Source organism: Carcharhinus amblyrhynchos, chromosome 8, assembly GCF_965287045.1.
Source record: "Carcharhinus amblyrhynchos chromosome 8, sCarAmb.v2.hapA, whole genome shotgun sequence".
Classification (NCBI taxonomy): Eukaryota; Metazoa; Chordata; class Chondrichthyes; order Carcharhiniformes; family Carcharhinidae; genus Carcharhinus; species Carcharhinus amblyrhynchos.
The window spans coordinates 19,502,370-19,516,102 of record NC_137331.1 but is presented as its reverse complement, the minus strand read 5'-3'; the positions used below and the strand labels follow the sequence as shown (position 1 = coordinate 19,516,102).

The window sequence follows — 13,733 nt, the reverse complement described above, 5'->3', positions numbered from 1 at the left end:
CGCTATTAGAAATGGATAGAACGAGGGGTCACGGGCTTAGGGTGAGGGGGGCTAGGTATAAGACAAATATTAGAGGGCAGTTTTTCACGCAAAGGGTAGTGGGGGTGTGGAATGCACTGCCGAGTAAGGTGGTGGAAGCAGGCACGTTAGGGTTGTTTAAGAGTCACTTAGACAGCCATATGAGCGGGCTACATATAGGGGGATATAGTAGGCCTTACTAAACATTGTAGGCTTGGGAATACGTTTTGCCTCAGGGATGTTAGTCTTTGCCTGTTTAATAATGAATTTTTTTTGTCTCCACAGGCATTTAAGTCCAGCAAGGGGCATGCATGCGGCAGGTTGTAGTGGGCTGCTCTTGGACATTGCTTCGGGAGTTGCCTATTGCTTCATGTCGTTAGTGTGCTTAAACTGGACCATCTCGAGGGCAACATGACAGCTCAGAGACTATCTCTGTTGCTGTGCGGACACATGGATTTGGGCCTGTGTCTGTGGGAGTTTGCACGTTCTCCCCGTGGTTGCGTGGGTTTCCTCCGGGTGCTCCGGTTTCCTCCCACATCCCCCAAAGATGTGCTTTTAGGCTGATTGATTGGGTACTAAATTGTCCCTAAATTGGACCTCCCTGATCCTCGCACGTTAGGTGTAGACTAAAATCATGAATAGGTCACTGAGACAGTGGGACGGCGGCGCGGGCTCGTTGGGCCGAAGGGCCTGTTTCCCGTGCTGTGTTGTTCTTTGTTCTTTGTTCTTTATATATGAATTTGTGCCCATTTTGGTAGGCGATGTGGTTCACGGCGCATCAGAGCAATTGTGAACCATGGGAAAAAATCTAGTCTGGAGTTGGGAACCTTTTGACGAGTGAGGGTAAAAGAAATTACTTCACGTGTAACTTTGAGCAGCACAGTGGCACAGTGGTTAGTACTGCTGCCTCACAGCACCAGGGACCCAGGTTCAATTCTGTAATTGGGTATTATAAGTTAAGTATATTTTTAATGCAGTGATTAATGGCAAGAATTTGTTTAGAAAAAATAAATGACAATTATATTGACCAGCATTGTGAAAGTACTCAAATGCATTTGAGTACTTTATCCATTTAAATAAAGTGCTATCCTGTATTCAATCTTGAGATCAAGATTTTAATGTACAATTCCCTTCTGTGATTTAATCTTTTCTTGGTCCAGATACTACACTACTTTAAAGGATTTAATGCATATTCAGTTCTCGAGGCTTTGTTGACAGTTTTAAAGTTAATGTCACAAGTAGGCTTACTTTTACACTGCAGTGAAATTACTGTGAAAATCCCCCTTCTGCTCAGTTGAAATGGTTTATATAGTTGTGCAGTGGAATCCCATGATTAATCCTCAACTAAACTCCAATCTTAATTTAGCTCAGCAGGGGTTGTTGACACAGCTGTTAATCCCTTTGTTTTTATGAGCAGTTAATAGGATTAATGCTTTTCGAATGGTTGATTGTTTATTGTATATGGGGGAGGGGGGGGCAGCTGGGGAGTTTGGACCAGGGTGCCTAATAACCCTATTCAAAACTGAGCTATTGACCCAGTGACTAGAGATGCATGTTCTAACTTGCTGATTTCAACATTCACATGCCTCCCTTCCTATCACGTGTCTGACTCCAGCCTATCCCCACAAACCCACTATGAAATTTGTGTGAACAGGCACTATCAGGCAGGTGATGGGAAATGGTCTGACTTGCATTTCTTGTCTCAGGATGAAAGTCCAAAAGATTCCAAGTGGAATTTTAGTGCAATGGTGTAACATGTTAAATTACATTTGATATTGACATGGTGGCATTAATGACATGGTCATGTTAATCTTTAGACATCTGTAATTCAATAGTTTTGACAAAAACATTCTTGTCCTAGGATTTTGGTAATGGAGATTTCATAATAGCTGTCACAGAACAAGAAAATATGCAAGCTTCAGCTGAAGTGGACTTGAGGCTAAGATATAATTGGACGAAAAAATGTACATGTGATTCAGTGCACATTTTCAAGCCATCTATGTGAAATAGAAAAATAAAGAACATAACTTACTGATAAAAACAATGAAAATAACCAAGCTTAATTATTTTATTCATTTCTGAATGCTTGTGTTGTTATTTTTAAGATGTTTGAGCAGGAGGTTTATTTTAATTATTAGGGTTTACTTTAGTTTTACAGCATGAAGCATAATACAAAGCAACATTTTTTCAACTTGTTTGTTCTAACTGTTAATCTAATAACCGTGCTGTGTAATGACCAATAGCTGAGGTGGGTTGTGAAGGAAATTTCTCTACATTGAAACTTCATGTATACTAGCACTGTTCTTAATCAGGGCCCATTGCTCCTCAAATAATAATTGTGAATATTTTATTTGATTTCAGTTTTTTTCAACTGTGGAAAAGTTATCCAAATTAAAATGGCAGTTCTGAAGACTATTGCTCAATTTTTTGGAAGCCTCTTCCAGCTGCTTGCATCAGAACGAAAACCTGGTTTGAAGAACATTCTGTGTCTGCTCTCACTTTGTTTTTTGGTGGGACTAGGGGCCAGCGGCATCCTCTACTCGTGTTTGAAGGCATTACAACACAGCCTACTGGTGACTCTGGCAGTGTGCGGAACCTTTGCTGCTGTCACTTCTGGAGCTTTGTTTCTTTCAAAGTATTTTAGATGCTTCATTCTGATATTCCTCGTTTCATGTGGGACACAGCAAGGTCGTAATGCTCTGATAACAGCAGGCACCACTGTGGTGCTTTATAATTGTGCTCTAAACAGCTTTCTCAATTTAAGAAGATTAGTAGAAAGTTTAGAATGCAACCTGAAGTACATGCTCCCATCAGTCCGTGAGCTTTTGGAAAAATACATTAATATTACGTGTTGGATTCAGGAACAAATCAAACATTTACCAACAAATCATTTTGTAAAGTTTGAAGGTGATTTAAAGATAGAATACAATATAGAAGATGATGCTTTGAAAAGAAACCTCAATGCAACCAGAATTAACTTGGAAATCTTGGCTAACTGCATCATTTCAAGATTGGTCTTCTTTTCCCACATTTGTAAAAATGCAATGCTCATAATGGGCATCTTACTGATTCTAGTATTTACTTGGTTCTATATCAAAAGGTTTTTAACCAACATAAAGTTTGAAAACATATATGTCACAAATGAGTTCTTGAAGTTTGATGAGAAACAGAAAGAACAAGGGAAGCCTCATCTGCTCCAACTAACCAGAAAAGAGAAGAAATGTTTTATAAAGATCCCAGCACTCCATTTATCAGAAAAGGAATGGAAAATTATGGCAAGATTCTGTGCTCCTATCTTCAGTAACATATGTATTTGGACAATAATCATAATGCTGGATTATGGACTATTCTTGCTTATTTCTTCAATAAAATATCACCTTGATCACCTGCCTCCACTTAATAGTACCATGAATTTTGAATTCTCTGTAAGTATATATTTTTTCTATGAAATAAAAATCCATTTTTGGTTAGCTTTTGCAAGCAAAATTGCATAGCAGCCACTTTATAATGATAAGTGTGACGACTTGGGTGTGTGATTCTTCTATAAAGGAGTTACCTGTCGGGAAGAATAGATTGGGATTTTCGGCTTCTGCATGTTCTAGCCTGTAAGTGAGGGGAAACGAGGACATTCTCAGTATCAATTCTCCAAGGAAATAAGTTTATGAAGTGTTTGAATGCTGGTGATATTAGATTCATATAGTATTGCCTAAACACAGCAGCATTAACGGGGGATGAAAAACAGAATCTATTTGGTTAAAACTACAGAATGATAAAGGATCTATTATGGCACTGAGTATGTGTTTTACGTCATGTACTAGTGGGAAGAAGCTAGAAAAGCAGATTTGTTGCAAGAACCTTACAGAAAAACGCAAGAATTCCAGAGCAGTGAAAATGGGTGACTTAAATTGTCCTAATAAGGACTGGACTAGCAACAGTAGAAAGGGCAAAGTGGGGGAGGGATTCCCAAAAAAAAGTATGAAGGAGTATAATATCAAGGGTAGGACTCTTAGCAGTGTAGAGGAGCAGGAGGACCTTGGGGTCCGGGTCCATAGGACTCTTAAATCAGCTTCGTAGGTGGAGGATGTGGTCAAGAAGGCATTCGGTGTACTAGCCTTCATTAATCGAGGGATTGAGATAATGCTGCAACTTTATAAGACCCTTGTCAGACTCCATTTGGAGTATTGTGCGCAGTTCTTGTTGCCTCACTACAAGAAGGATGTGGAAGCTATTGAAAGGGTGCAGAGGAAATTTACAAGGATATTACCTGGATTGGGTGGCATGCCTTATGAGGATAGGTTGAGGGAGCTGCGTAAATTAGTTTCCCTCAATGTGGATGGCCATAAAACAATAGATAAGGGTCATGGATGGAGGGGGGGACTGGTAGTGTTAAAATGGTGGTGCGGGCTCGTTGGGCCGAAGGGCCTGTTTCCCAGGCTGTTTTTGTTCTTTGTTCTCTTTGTTCTTTGAGCTAGCTCTTTTCTCCCTGGAGAGACGAAGGATGAGAGGCAACCTGATAGAAGTTTATAAGATGTTGAGAGGTATAGATAGGGTGGATTCTCAGAGGCTATTTCTCAGGGCTGAAATGGTCACTCCCAGAGTACACTGGTTTAAGGTGCTGGGGAGTAGGTACAGAGGAGATGTCAAGGGTAAGTTTTTCACTCAGAGGGTGGTAGATGAGTGGAATCGGCTGCCGGTGTTGGTGGAGGCGAACTCGTTGGGGTCTTTTAAGAGACTTCTGGATGAGTACATGGGATTTAGTGGGATTGAGGGTTATAGATAGGCCTGTTGGGTAGGGATATGATCAGTGCAACTTGTGGGCCGAAGGGCCTGTTTGTGCTGTAGTGTTCTATGTTCTAACTTCTTCTTGATCACTTTGTTTCTAGCCCAATAAAAAAGGATCAATGCTGGATCTAGTTCTGGGGAATGAATGGGAAACATAGGTCATATTTCAATTGGAGCGTTTCTGGGGAATAACAGTATCATAGAAATGTTCAGTCTCCAAGCCCCCTCACGTTCCAAGAAAGGCACAAGGTTTGAACGCATATCTTTTGCTTGCAGAGAACAGGTCCTTGCGTATGAATGGATGTCACTCTAGCAATTGAAATTGATCCACAATAGGAACTTGACTGTTGATCTTAAATCGCTTGTTAGTATAGCTGTTAGCACACTCAGGCTGTCTGTGGCTTCTGCTGCTGGTGGCCCCCTGTTTGGGTGATGAAGCCTCTGACTCTGATAGCTGCTGAACACCCTGCAGAGGCTACCTCCATTAAGCTGGCAGCATCCCCATATAGCAGTGGCTGCTCAGCAAGCCCTATAAATTGTCCCTAATTGAGACATTACTTAAATTTTCTCCCCACCTCCACTCAGTGAGCAGTTAATTCACAACCCCACCTACCTCTGAGAAATGTCCCCGCTGATGTGAATGAGTCAAGGAGCTTTCCTTACACAGCTCCCCAATATTTAACTACCCCACTTCCTCCATAATGTCATGGCCCAATGGCATTATCAGTGCTGCAACAGGATGTTAATGAGAATTTGGGTGGGATGACACAAACAGTGTACAGATCATCAAGGAGGCCTGCAGGCCTCAGGAGACCAGCTGAAAGACACTAAGGAAAGTACCACATACGATTGATTCCATGGGCGGGAATTGGATGGAAGAGTAGCATTCCTCCTCCAAGTCTGTAAGGAGTCTCCCTCCTCTTGTCCTTCCCAGATTGGAATGTTTTTGGAGACCCTCCCCACAATTATCTTACATCGAGGAATCTTGACAGTGATCACCTCCCTGAAGACCCCTGTTCCACATTGAGTCAAAGGTGTCAAAGTCATCTCATACAATACTTATCTTTTTTGCTGTTGCTATTTCTTCTAAATACAAAATTGACCTGGCATACATAGATGACTGCAAAATCACATAAACACACAATCGTCCATTTTTAAACTTTTATAAAGGATCCAAATCATCAAATCACTTCCTTACAACAAAAATCCCATTATCCAATCATACAGGTATCACTTACAAAGATCTCATCTTTTGTTTTTATATCTTAGGCTTCCTTATCAGGGCAACTACGTCTATGTCTAGGCCAAAAACTAGTATGCCTTTTTTATTTACATGCCTTTTAGATAGACGAGTTTAAGAGTAAAGAAAATGGATGTTATTGTTGTAACATCCTCAAATGTGATAGGTAACCTGAAACCCTATGTAAAAATTCCTCATCAACTTGGTTGTTGTACTGGTTTTTATGTTAGGATTCAGCTGAGAACCTGTTTGTGTTTCTTATTCATTCTTGTTTTCTACAGGCAAATACCTATTCCATAATCGGTCCTATCGTCAGTCACAGAGAAGCAGCAACATTCTCACATGAAACTCATTTGTCTAAAGGTAACTGCATCACTCAACCGACGCTGTCGATAGCCAAGATATGGTTCCCACTTGTTGCACTAATTGCTGCCTTGTTGCTAATCACTTTATTTTCTGCAAAATTTACAACACTGAAAGTACTGGTTTTATCATCATTTAATGCTGAGATGGAGAAGAGGCGAATAGAGTTTCTGCATGAAAAAATACTACAGAAAAGATCCTGGGTCAAATTAATGAGTGAAGACAAAGTACAATGCTTCACAGCTAATAAGGTAAGGAATCAATTATAATATATTTTTAAAAAACAATTTCAGTTTTTTAGAAAGTAAGATCTTCAATGTAAAATTTTATAAACCTGCCATGCCATTTATATAGGGAGCTGTGTTTAATATTATTTACATCCCTTCCTGACTTTCTCTCTCCCAAAGACTTATTTTCCATTAGTTATCATAGAGAGTGTTGTCAATTTGATATTGGATGTTTTATACAACCAATAAAGATCAATTTCCCTCCCAATAACCTCAGGTTTACTCAGAGTAGGTTGTGGGAGGCTGGCTAGCAGAATGTTGGAGGTAGCAAAGACATGGATGAAATTTGAAGCATCAGATGAGCTGAGGCAGGGTAGGATAGGAAAGGTAGAGGTGTTACAAAGGTGGGAAATGGTGATGGCACAGGAATTCAGTTGAAACTCACCTCAAAATCAAAAACTGACAACATAGTTGTGTGAACAGTCTGGCCCAGCCTCAGTCAGCTGGAGAGAAACAGAGTCGGTAATTAGGAAGCAGAGATTCTAGCGGGGTCTAAAGGTAGTGACTTTCATCTTCCCAGTAAATCTTTGTTCATCCAGCCTTAGCTGTCAGGCAAGCAATCTGATAATTCTGCAACAGAAGAGATCTTGAGAGAAGTGGTGGGGTGTCTAGCATCAGCATGCAGTGAAAACTAACAATGTTATCGCATGATATCATCAATGGACAGCAAATAAATGATTACAAAAATAGGAAAGGCTAGGCCATGAAGAGGTTTTGAACTGGATGTGTTGAGGGACCAGGAACCAATTTATGTCAATGTGGACAGGACTAATGATGGTGGGAGGTTTGGAGTAGAGTAGCATAGAATCAGCAAGATTTTAGGTGAGGAGGATTTAAGTCAGAATGCAGGATGGAAAGCTGGCCTTGGGAACACTGGAATTCAACTCCACTGATATCAGAAATCCCTGCTACCCAAAATCTTCCTTTCCCCCACCAGCTATCTAATTCTTCCAGCTGGGTTCAAGCAAAAACTAACATTGCAAATGAAGCCAACAATTTAGATTGTCCTAGGTGGAGTGGCAAAAAAAAACCTGCTGTCCAGCTTGGTCCACATCCCTCCCCCCTCATTATAAACTAGCTGAGTTCTTCATTAATATCATCACCATGGGGTCAAGTTCTATATGGAAAATCAGCTGTATCTCTTCACCAGCTATCTTGATCAATCCTGGGTGCTCAGATTTCTTCTCCAGCATTCAGCTCCAGGTGAACTAATTAAACATTTGGAAAACTCATCTCAACTCATGTGCAAACTCCACTTATTCATCACCAGTTTTAACCACCTTCAAGTTACCATCTCAGGTTCATTGCTACCTCTACCCTTCAGCTGCTGAAACCCTCAGCTATATCTTCGCCATCTTCAGACAAGCCTGTTCCCCTTGCCTTCTCTACTTTTTTGTTATTGTCCATGTTTGCTCACTCACTGTCCCTAGACATTCTTTTTCCCTCCCCACCAGAATGGCACAATGTGGAGCATTTATACACACCCTGTAAAATATGTACCAAAAGTCATAAACATTGAAACATTGAGAATTTTTATATTCATTACGCAACAAAATGGCAAGAGTAAGTTGCAGTTTAACCAAAGTTTAATTGGCTGACCAGGGATTATTGTTGGACAAAAGGTACAAATGTGAAGTATCCATTTCACATGGCAGAAACAGGGAGAAAATGTCAATAGACAAGCAGTAGGAGAAACACAGAGGGAAAGTAAATTAACAAAAAGGATAGAAGGATTAACAGTATTCTGGAGAGATAAGAACATAAGAAATAGGAGCAGGAGTGGGCCATCTAGCCCTTCGAGCCTGCACCACCATTTAATAAGATCATGGCTGATCTGCAGTGGATCAGTTCCACTTTCCCGCTTTCTCCCCATAACCCTTAATTCCCTTGTCTATCAGAAATCTATCTACCCGTGACTTAAATATATTCAGCGAGGTAGCCTCCACCACTTCAATGGGCAGAGAATTCCAGAGACTCACCACCCTTTGAGTGAAGAAGTTCCTCCTCAACTCCGTTCTAAATTGCACCCCCCCCCACCCCCGCTTATTTTGAGGCTGTGCCCTCTAGTTCTGCTATCCTTTTTATGTGGGAAGAATCTCTCTACCTCTACCCTATCTAGCCCTTTCATAATCTTGTAAATCTCTATAAAGATCCCCCCTCAGTCTTCTAAACTCTAACAAGTCCAGACCCAGTCTATTCAATCTCTCTTCTCAAGCTAATCCCCTCATCTCCAGTATCAGCCTGGTGAACATTCTCTGTACTCCCTCCAAGGCCAATATATCCTTTCGCAAATGCGGGGACTAAACTGCCCACAGTACTCAAGTTGCGGCCTCACTAGTACATAAGAACATAAGAAATAGGAGCAGGAGTAGGCCATCTAGCACTTCGAGCCTGCCCCACCATTCAATAAGATCATGGCTGATCTGAAGTGGATCAGTTCCACTTTCCCGCCTGCTCCCCATAACCTTTAATTCCCTTGCCTATCAGAAAATCTATCTACCTGTGACTTAAACGTATTCAATGAGGTAGCCTCCACCACTTCAATGGACAGAGAATTCCAGTACCCTGTACCCTGTATAGTTGCAGCAAGACCTCCCTGCTTTTATATTCTATCCCCCTCGCTATAAAGGCCAACATTCCATTTGCCTTCTTGATCACTTGCTGCACCTGCAGACTGGGTTTTTGCGATTCGTGCACAAGGACCCCCAGGTCCCTCTGCACCGTAGCATGCCGCAGCTTTTCACCCTTTAAATAATAATCCTTCCTACTATTATTTCTACCAAAGTGGATAACCTCACATTTGTTAATGTTATACTCCATCTGCCAAGTCCTCGCCTCCTCACTCAGCCTATCCAGATCTCTCTGCAGATGACCAATGTCGTGAGTAGCTTTTAACTCTCTCCACCCGATCTAACTGTTACACTTATCAACCTATTTCCACACTATAGCTATATTGAAACCAAACATGCCAGAAGGTGTACCCCCTGCACCCACCCCACCCCCTGACTTCATGCCCACTCCTGTGCATCAGAATGCCATTGCATTTATCAAAATAGTCACTCAGGTGCCCTGCACAGTTCAGACTCCACATGCAATGTTTATATTGGTACATTCAGTCTCACCTCAATGGAGACTTGGAAAAGTGAGCATCACAATATAGGGATACACCACTTAAGGTTCCATTCTCTTTTACTCCAATAGCTATATTAATGGAGACTCTGACACCCTTCAGGTGATGCATGATCCCTTATAAATTGGGACTGGCTTTTCTGTGTTCTGGACAAGTTCCTGGCCTTTGAGCCCTACCAAGAGTACAGTGGGAGATAGCCTAAAGGTTTTTAAGACCATTTGTTTTCTTTTTTAAATATTTGAATAACAGCAAATATTCTATGCTTCACCTTTCTTACCTTTGTAACTCCTTCAGGTCTCCTTCTGGTTTCCCATCTTCAGAATGAAGCAAAGCAGAAATGAATTACCAAAGGGAACAGAAATACATTACCAGAGCTCTGGTGAAATCCGTATTGAGTTTGGAATAAAGAAACATCAGATACTAGGCAGCAAATGAGGAGGCGACACTTCAATGGATTGTGTGATAGGCTACAATGACTCAAAATGTATATGCTGTATAACAATGCATCTTTGTTTCACAATTGTGTTTAGTTATTGAGAATCAGCACAGGGGAAGTTGGAGTTAAACTTTTTGTTGCAACATTAATGAAATATCAGAATGATAACAGGAATGAGGGACTTCAGTTCTGTGGGGAGGCGAGAGATGCTGGAATTATTCTTGATGTGGAGATGCTGGCGTTGGACTGGGGTAAACACAGTAAGAAGTCTGACAACACCAGGTTTAAGTCCAACCGATTTATTTGAATAGCAGGTTAGTTGTAAAGACTCGCATTCTACTCAGTAATCTGTAAACTGTGTGCTGTTATATGCTCTGTCTGAGGCCAGAACTCTCCATTCACCTGATGAAGGGGCTAACCCCGAAAGCTTGTGAGTTTACTATCAAATAAATCGGTTGGACTTAAACCTGGTGTTATCAGACTTCTTACTGGAGTTATTCTCATCACAGCAAAGAAATTGAAGAAGAAATTTATACGTTATAGAAGGTTACATAACATTTACTGTATTGAGGTAATAAGCAGATTAGTCACAACATAAGGAAAACTACACTGCTCAACTTCAAGTAGTTCTATAGAATCTTTTACCTGAGAGAGAAAATGGAGACTTCTACAAACAAAATTAAATACACAGTACAACATTTCCTCAGTACAGCATTGAAGTATTAGTCTAGATTTTATATTCAGCTCTCTGGAGTGAAACTTAATTACATTTTTAGAAAGAAAGGAAGTCCTGCAGTTAAATTGTGCCTTTCACAACCACTGAGAGAACAAGTTCTACATTTCATATTTGGCATGACTCGTTGGGATTTGACATTAGCTTTGGTCAGTGATGACCAGTTAATGTACTCATACTGTCAATTTAAAATCCACTGAGAAATGACAGTGATGTGAAACAAGGCTTAATACTTTCACCGTCATTTAATGATGCAAACACGACATCTTCTTCCTGCAAAGCACTGTGTTTTGGGTGTGGTGCCCGCGCGTTGACCTCCTGGGTCACAGCCTTCCAGGCCAGAGAGGTGATGTTTGAATGCTTCCTGGAACCAATCCACAGGTGCAGGAGATATCTCTGTGCCTAAACTACACAGATCAAGGCATTGAATGTCTGGTAGCTGAAGCAAGGATCTTAGAGGCTTCTAGACATTGTGGATTGTTTCTTAGTGACAGTTGGGCTGGGGAGAGTGAGACGTATGTGTTAGATTGATGTTTAAATATGGCAGCGGGACCTTTGAACCTGCCAGCTGATGGCAAGTGGATGAATCAACTCCCAAGCTGCCAGATGAAGTGGAGAGATACTTGCAACTAATGAGGCTTCAAGTGTGGAATCGAACACAAGTTTATGCCATTCCGGCCAGCAAGAATGTTGCTGCCACGGCTGTCTGCCATTTAGACAAAAAAAAAGAGAATCTCACCTTATGATTCATTATTCCCCATCTCTAAAGCAAAATTATTCAGGAGCTCATAATTCTCATACTCAATTTATTCTTTCAAATATGGACTGAATTGTTAAGTAATTCAATGTTAGTTGATTGTGCAATTCACACAAATGATATTACCCTTGAAGTATGCAATTACAAGTCATAACCTGTCCTATCAAGACTAAGTTACGATGCAATTGAAAGATATATGGATGACAGTCAATTTTTTGAACTTATTGCCTTTTGAACTGGAATGTTTCATAATGTTCTGAAATGATGATTATTTAGAAATCAAAATATAAATTGGCTGTCATATTTGATAAGGATAAAATGCAGCACCTGTACTGAATGAATTAAGATATGTCATTACTATCCTCTAATTGCATCTGTTTTACTCCTTGTTATTTTATGCAACATCCCATTTGGCCAATCTAGAATTGTTGAAGCAGAGGAGGAAGCATTTGGCACGTTGTATCAATCTCTGTCAGCTCTCTGGGAGAACTATTCAGTTTGTCCCATGTGCCTTGCCTGTAACTCCGCAATTTATTTTTCTCTTCAGATAATGATCCGATTCCCTTTTGAAAACCAGGATTGAAGTTGCTTTCATTGCACTCTCAGACAATACATTCTAGATCCTAACCACGTGCTGTGTAAAAGCTTTTCCTCATGATACTCTTATTTCTTTTGCCAGTCAACTTAAATCAATGCCCTCTGGTTCTTCACATTCCTGTCAATGGGAACAGTTTCTTCCTGTCGACCCTCTCCAGATTTTAAACATCTCCATCAATCTCCTCTCAACTTCCTCAGTCCTAAAGAGTATAGTAAGAAGTCTCGCAATAGCAGGTTAAAATCCAACAGGTTTATTTGGAATCATTAGGTAAGCAGACACTCACCTAATGAAGGAGCAATGCTCCGAAAGCTCATGATTCCAAATAAACCTGTTCGATTTTAACCTGCTATTGTGAGACTTCTTACTGTGCCCATCCCAGTCCAACGCCGGCATCTCTATATCATGGCTACTAAAGAGTATAGGTTCAGATTTGCTCAGATATTCTTACAACTGAATCTTTCATTTCAGAAACATTCTCACAAATCTTTTTCTGCATCCTCTCCAATGCCTTCACATCCTTTCTTAAGTTTGGCAAATAGAATTTGTCACAATATTCTAATTGTTTTTTTTAAAGACTAACAACAATCCATTGCTTTTGGGATAGGCTTTGCTGGCTAGGCTAGCATTTGTTACCCATCCCAATTGCCCTTGGTGATGAGATGCATTCTTGAACTGTTGCAGGCCATGTGGTATAGGCACACGCGTGTTGTTAGGGACTTGACACAGCAACAGTGGAGGAATGGCAATATATATCCCTGACTCCTATAAAGGTATGTTTTCAGTCCAACTAAGGAAAGAGGCATTGCTGGATCTGGTTGGTGCTGGAGAATGAAATGGATCAAGTGGACAAAATGTCTGTGGTCTAATACTTGGATAAGAGTGATCATCGCATCATGGGGTTTTGGAGAGGAACAATCTAAAGTCAATATTTGCAAAAAGGAAGAGTGTTAAATTCAATGAGATGAATGGAAACTTATGCAGGGCATTATGGAAACAAAAGCTGAAAGGAAAAATGATAACGAAATAATGAGTGACAATGAGGGCAGAATGGTGGCACAGTGCCACAGTGGCAAATTAAGAAGAACCACAAAACTATGAATGAAAAGGCTTGGAAGGGATTGTGCACCCAGATTTTATCTGTCTTGAGCTACCTCCACTCCTGTGATTCTCCCATCATCCATGGCAACCTGACACGTGACCCCATATTCATCCAGCATAATGGTCTTATAAAAATTGGGTCTGTCACACCTGATACAATTAACAACCATGTGAAAACATGTAGAGAGAAACGGAAGAACCTGCATTTTTCTGCTCCAGAATATGGACCTGTAACAAATGGCACAGGTGGCACTGCTGCCTCTCAGCCCAGGAACCTGGTTTGATTCCCGG

The 13,733-nt window shown here is 40.8% G+C and overlaps 1 protein-coding gene across 1 annotated transcript; it reads left to right on the top strand.

Annotated features, from left to right (window-relative positions):
• Positions 1 to 2,414: 2,414 nt before the first annotated feature.
• LOC145346931 (dendritic cell-specific transmembrane protein-like) lies at positions 2,415 to 10,255 on the top strand. Its single transcript, XM_080194808.1, has 3 exons — positions 2,415 to 3,443; positions 6,322 to 6,654; positions 10,115 to 10,255. Exons 1-3 carry the CDS (start codon positions 2,415 to 2,417, stop codon positions 10,253 to 10,255), a joined length of 1,503 nt encoding a protein of 500 aa, XP_080050934.1.
• The last annotated feature ends 3,478 nt before the right edge of the window (positions 10,256 to 13,733 follow it).

Bases quoted from the DNA above. Each gene is read 5' to 3' on its own strand.
- LOC145346931 (XM_080194808.1), top strand. From the start codon at position 2,415: ATGGCAGTTCTGAAGACTATTGCTCAATTTTTTGGAAGCCTCTTCCAG. The intron at 3,444-6,321 runs GTAAGTATATAT...TGTTTTCTACAG, and splicing joins CCATGAATTTTGAATTCTCT to GCAAATACCTATTCCATAAT. The intron at 6,655-10,114 runs GTAAGGAATCAA...TAACTCCTTCAG, and splicing joins AATGCTTCACAGCTAATAAG to GTCTCCTTCTGGTTTCCCAT.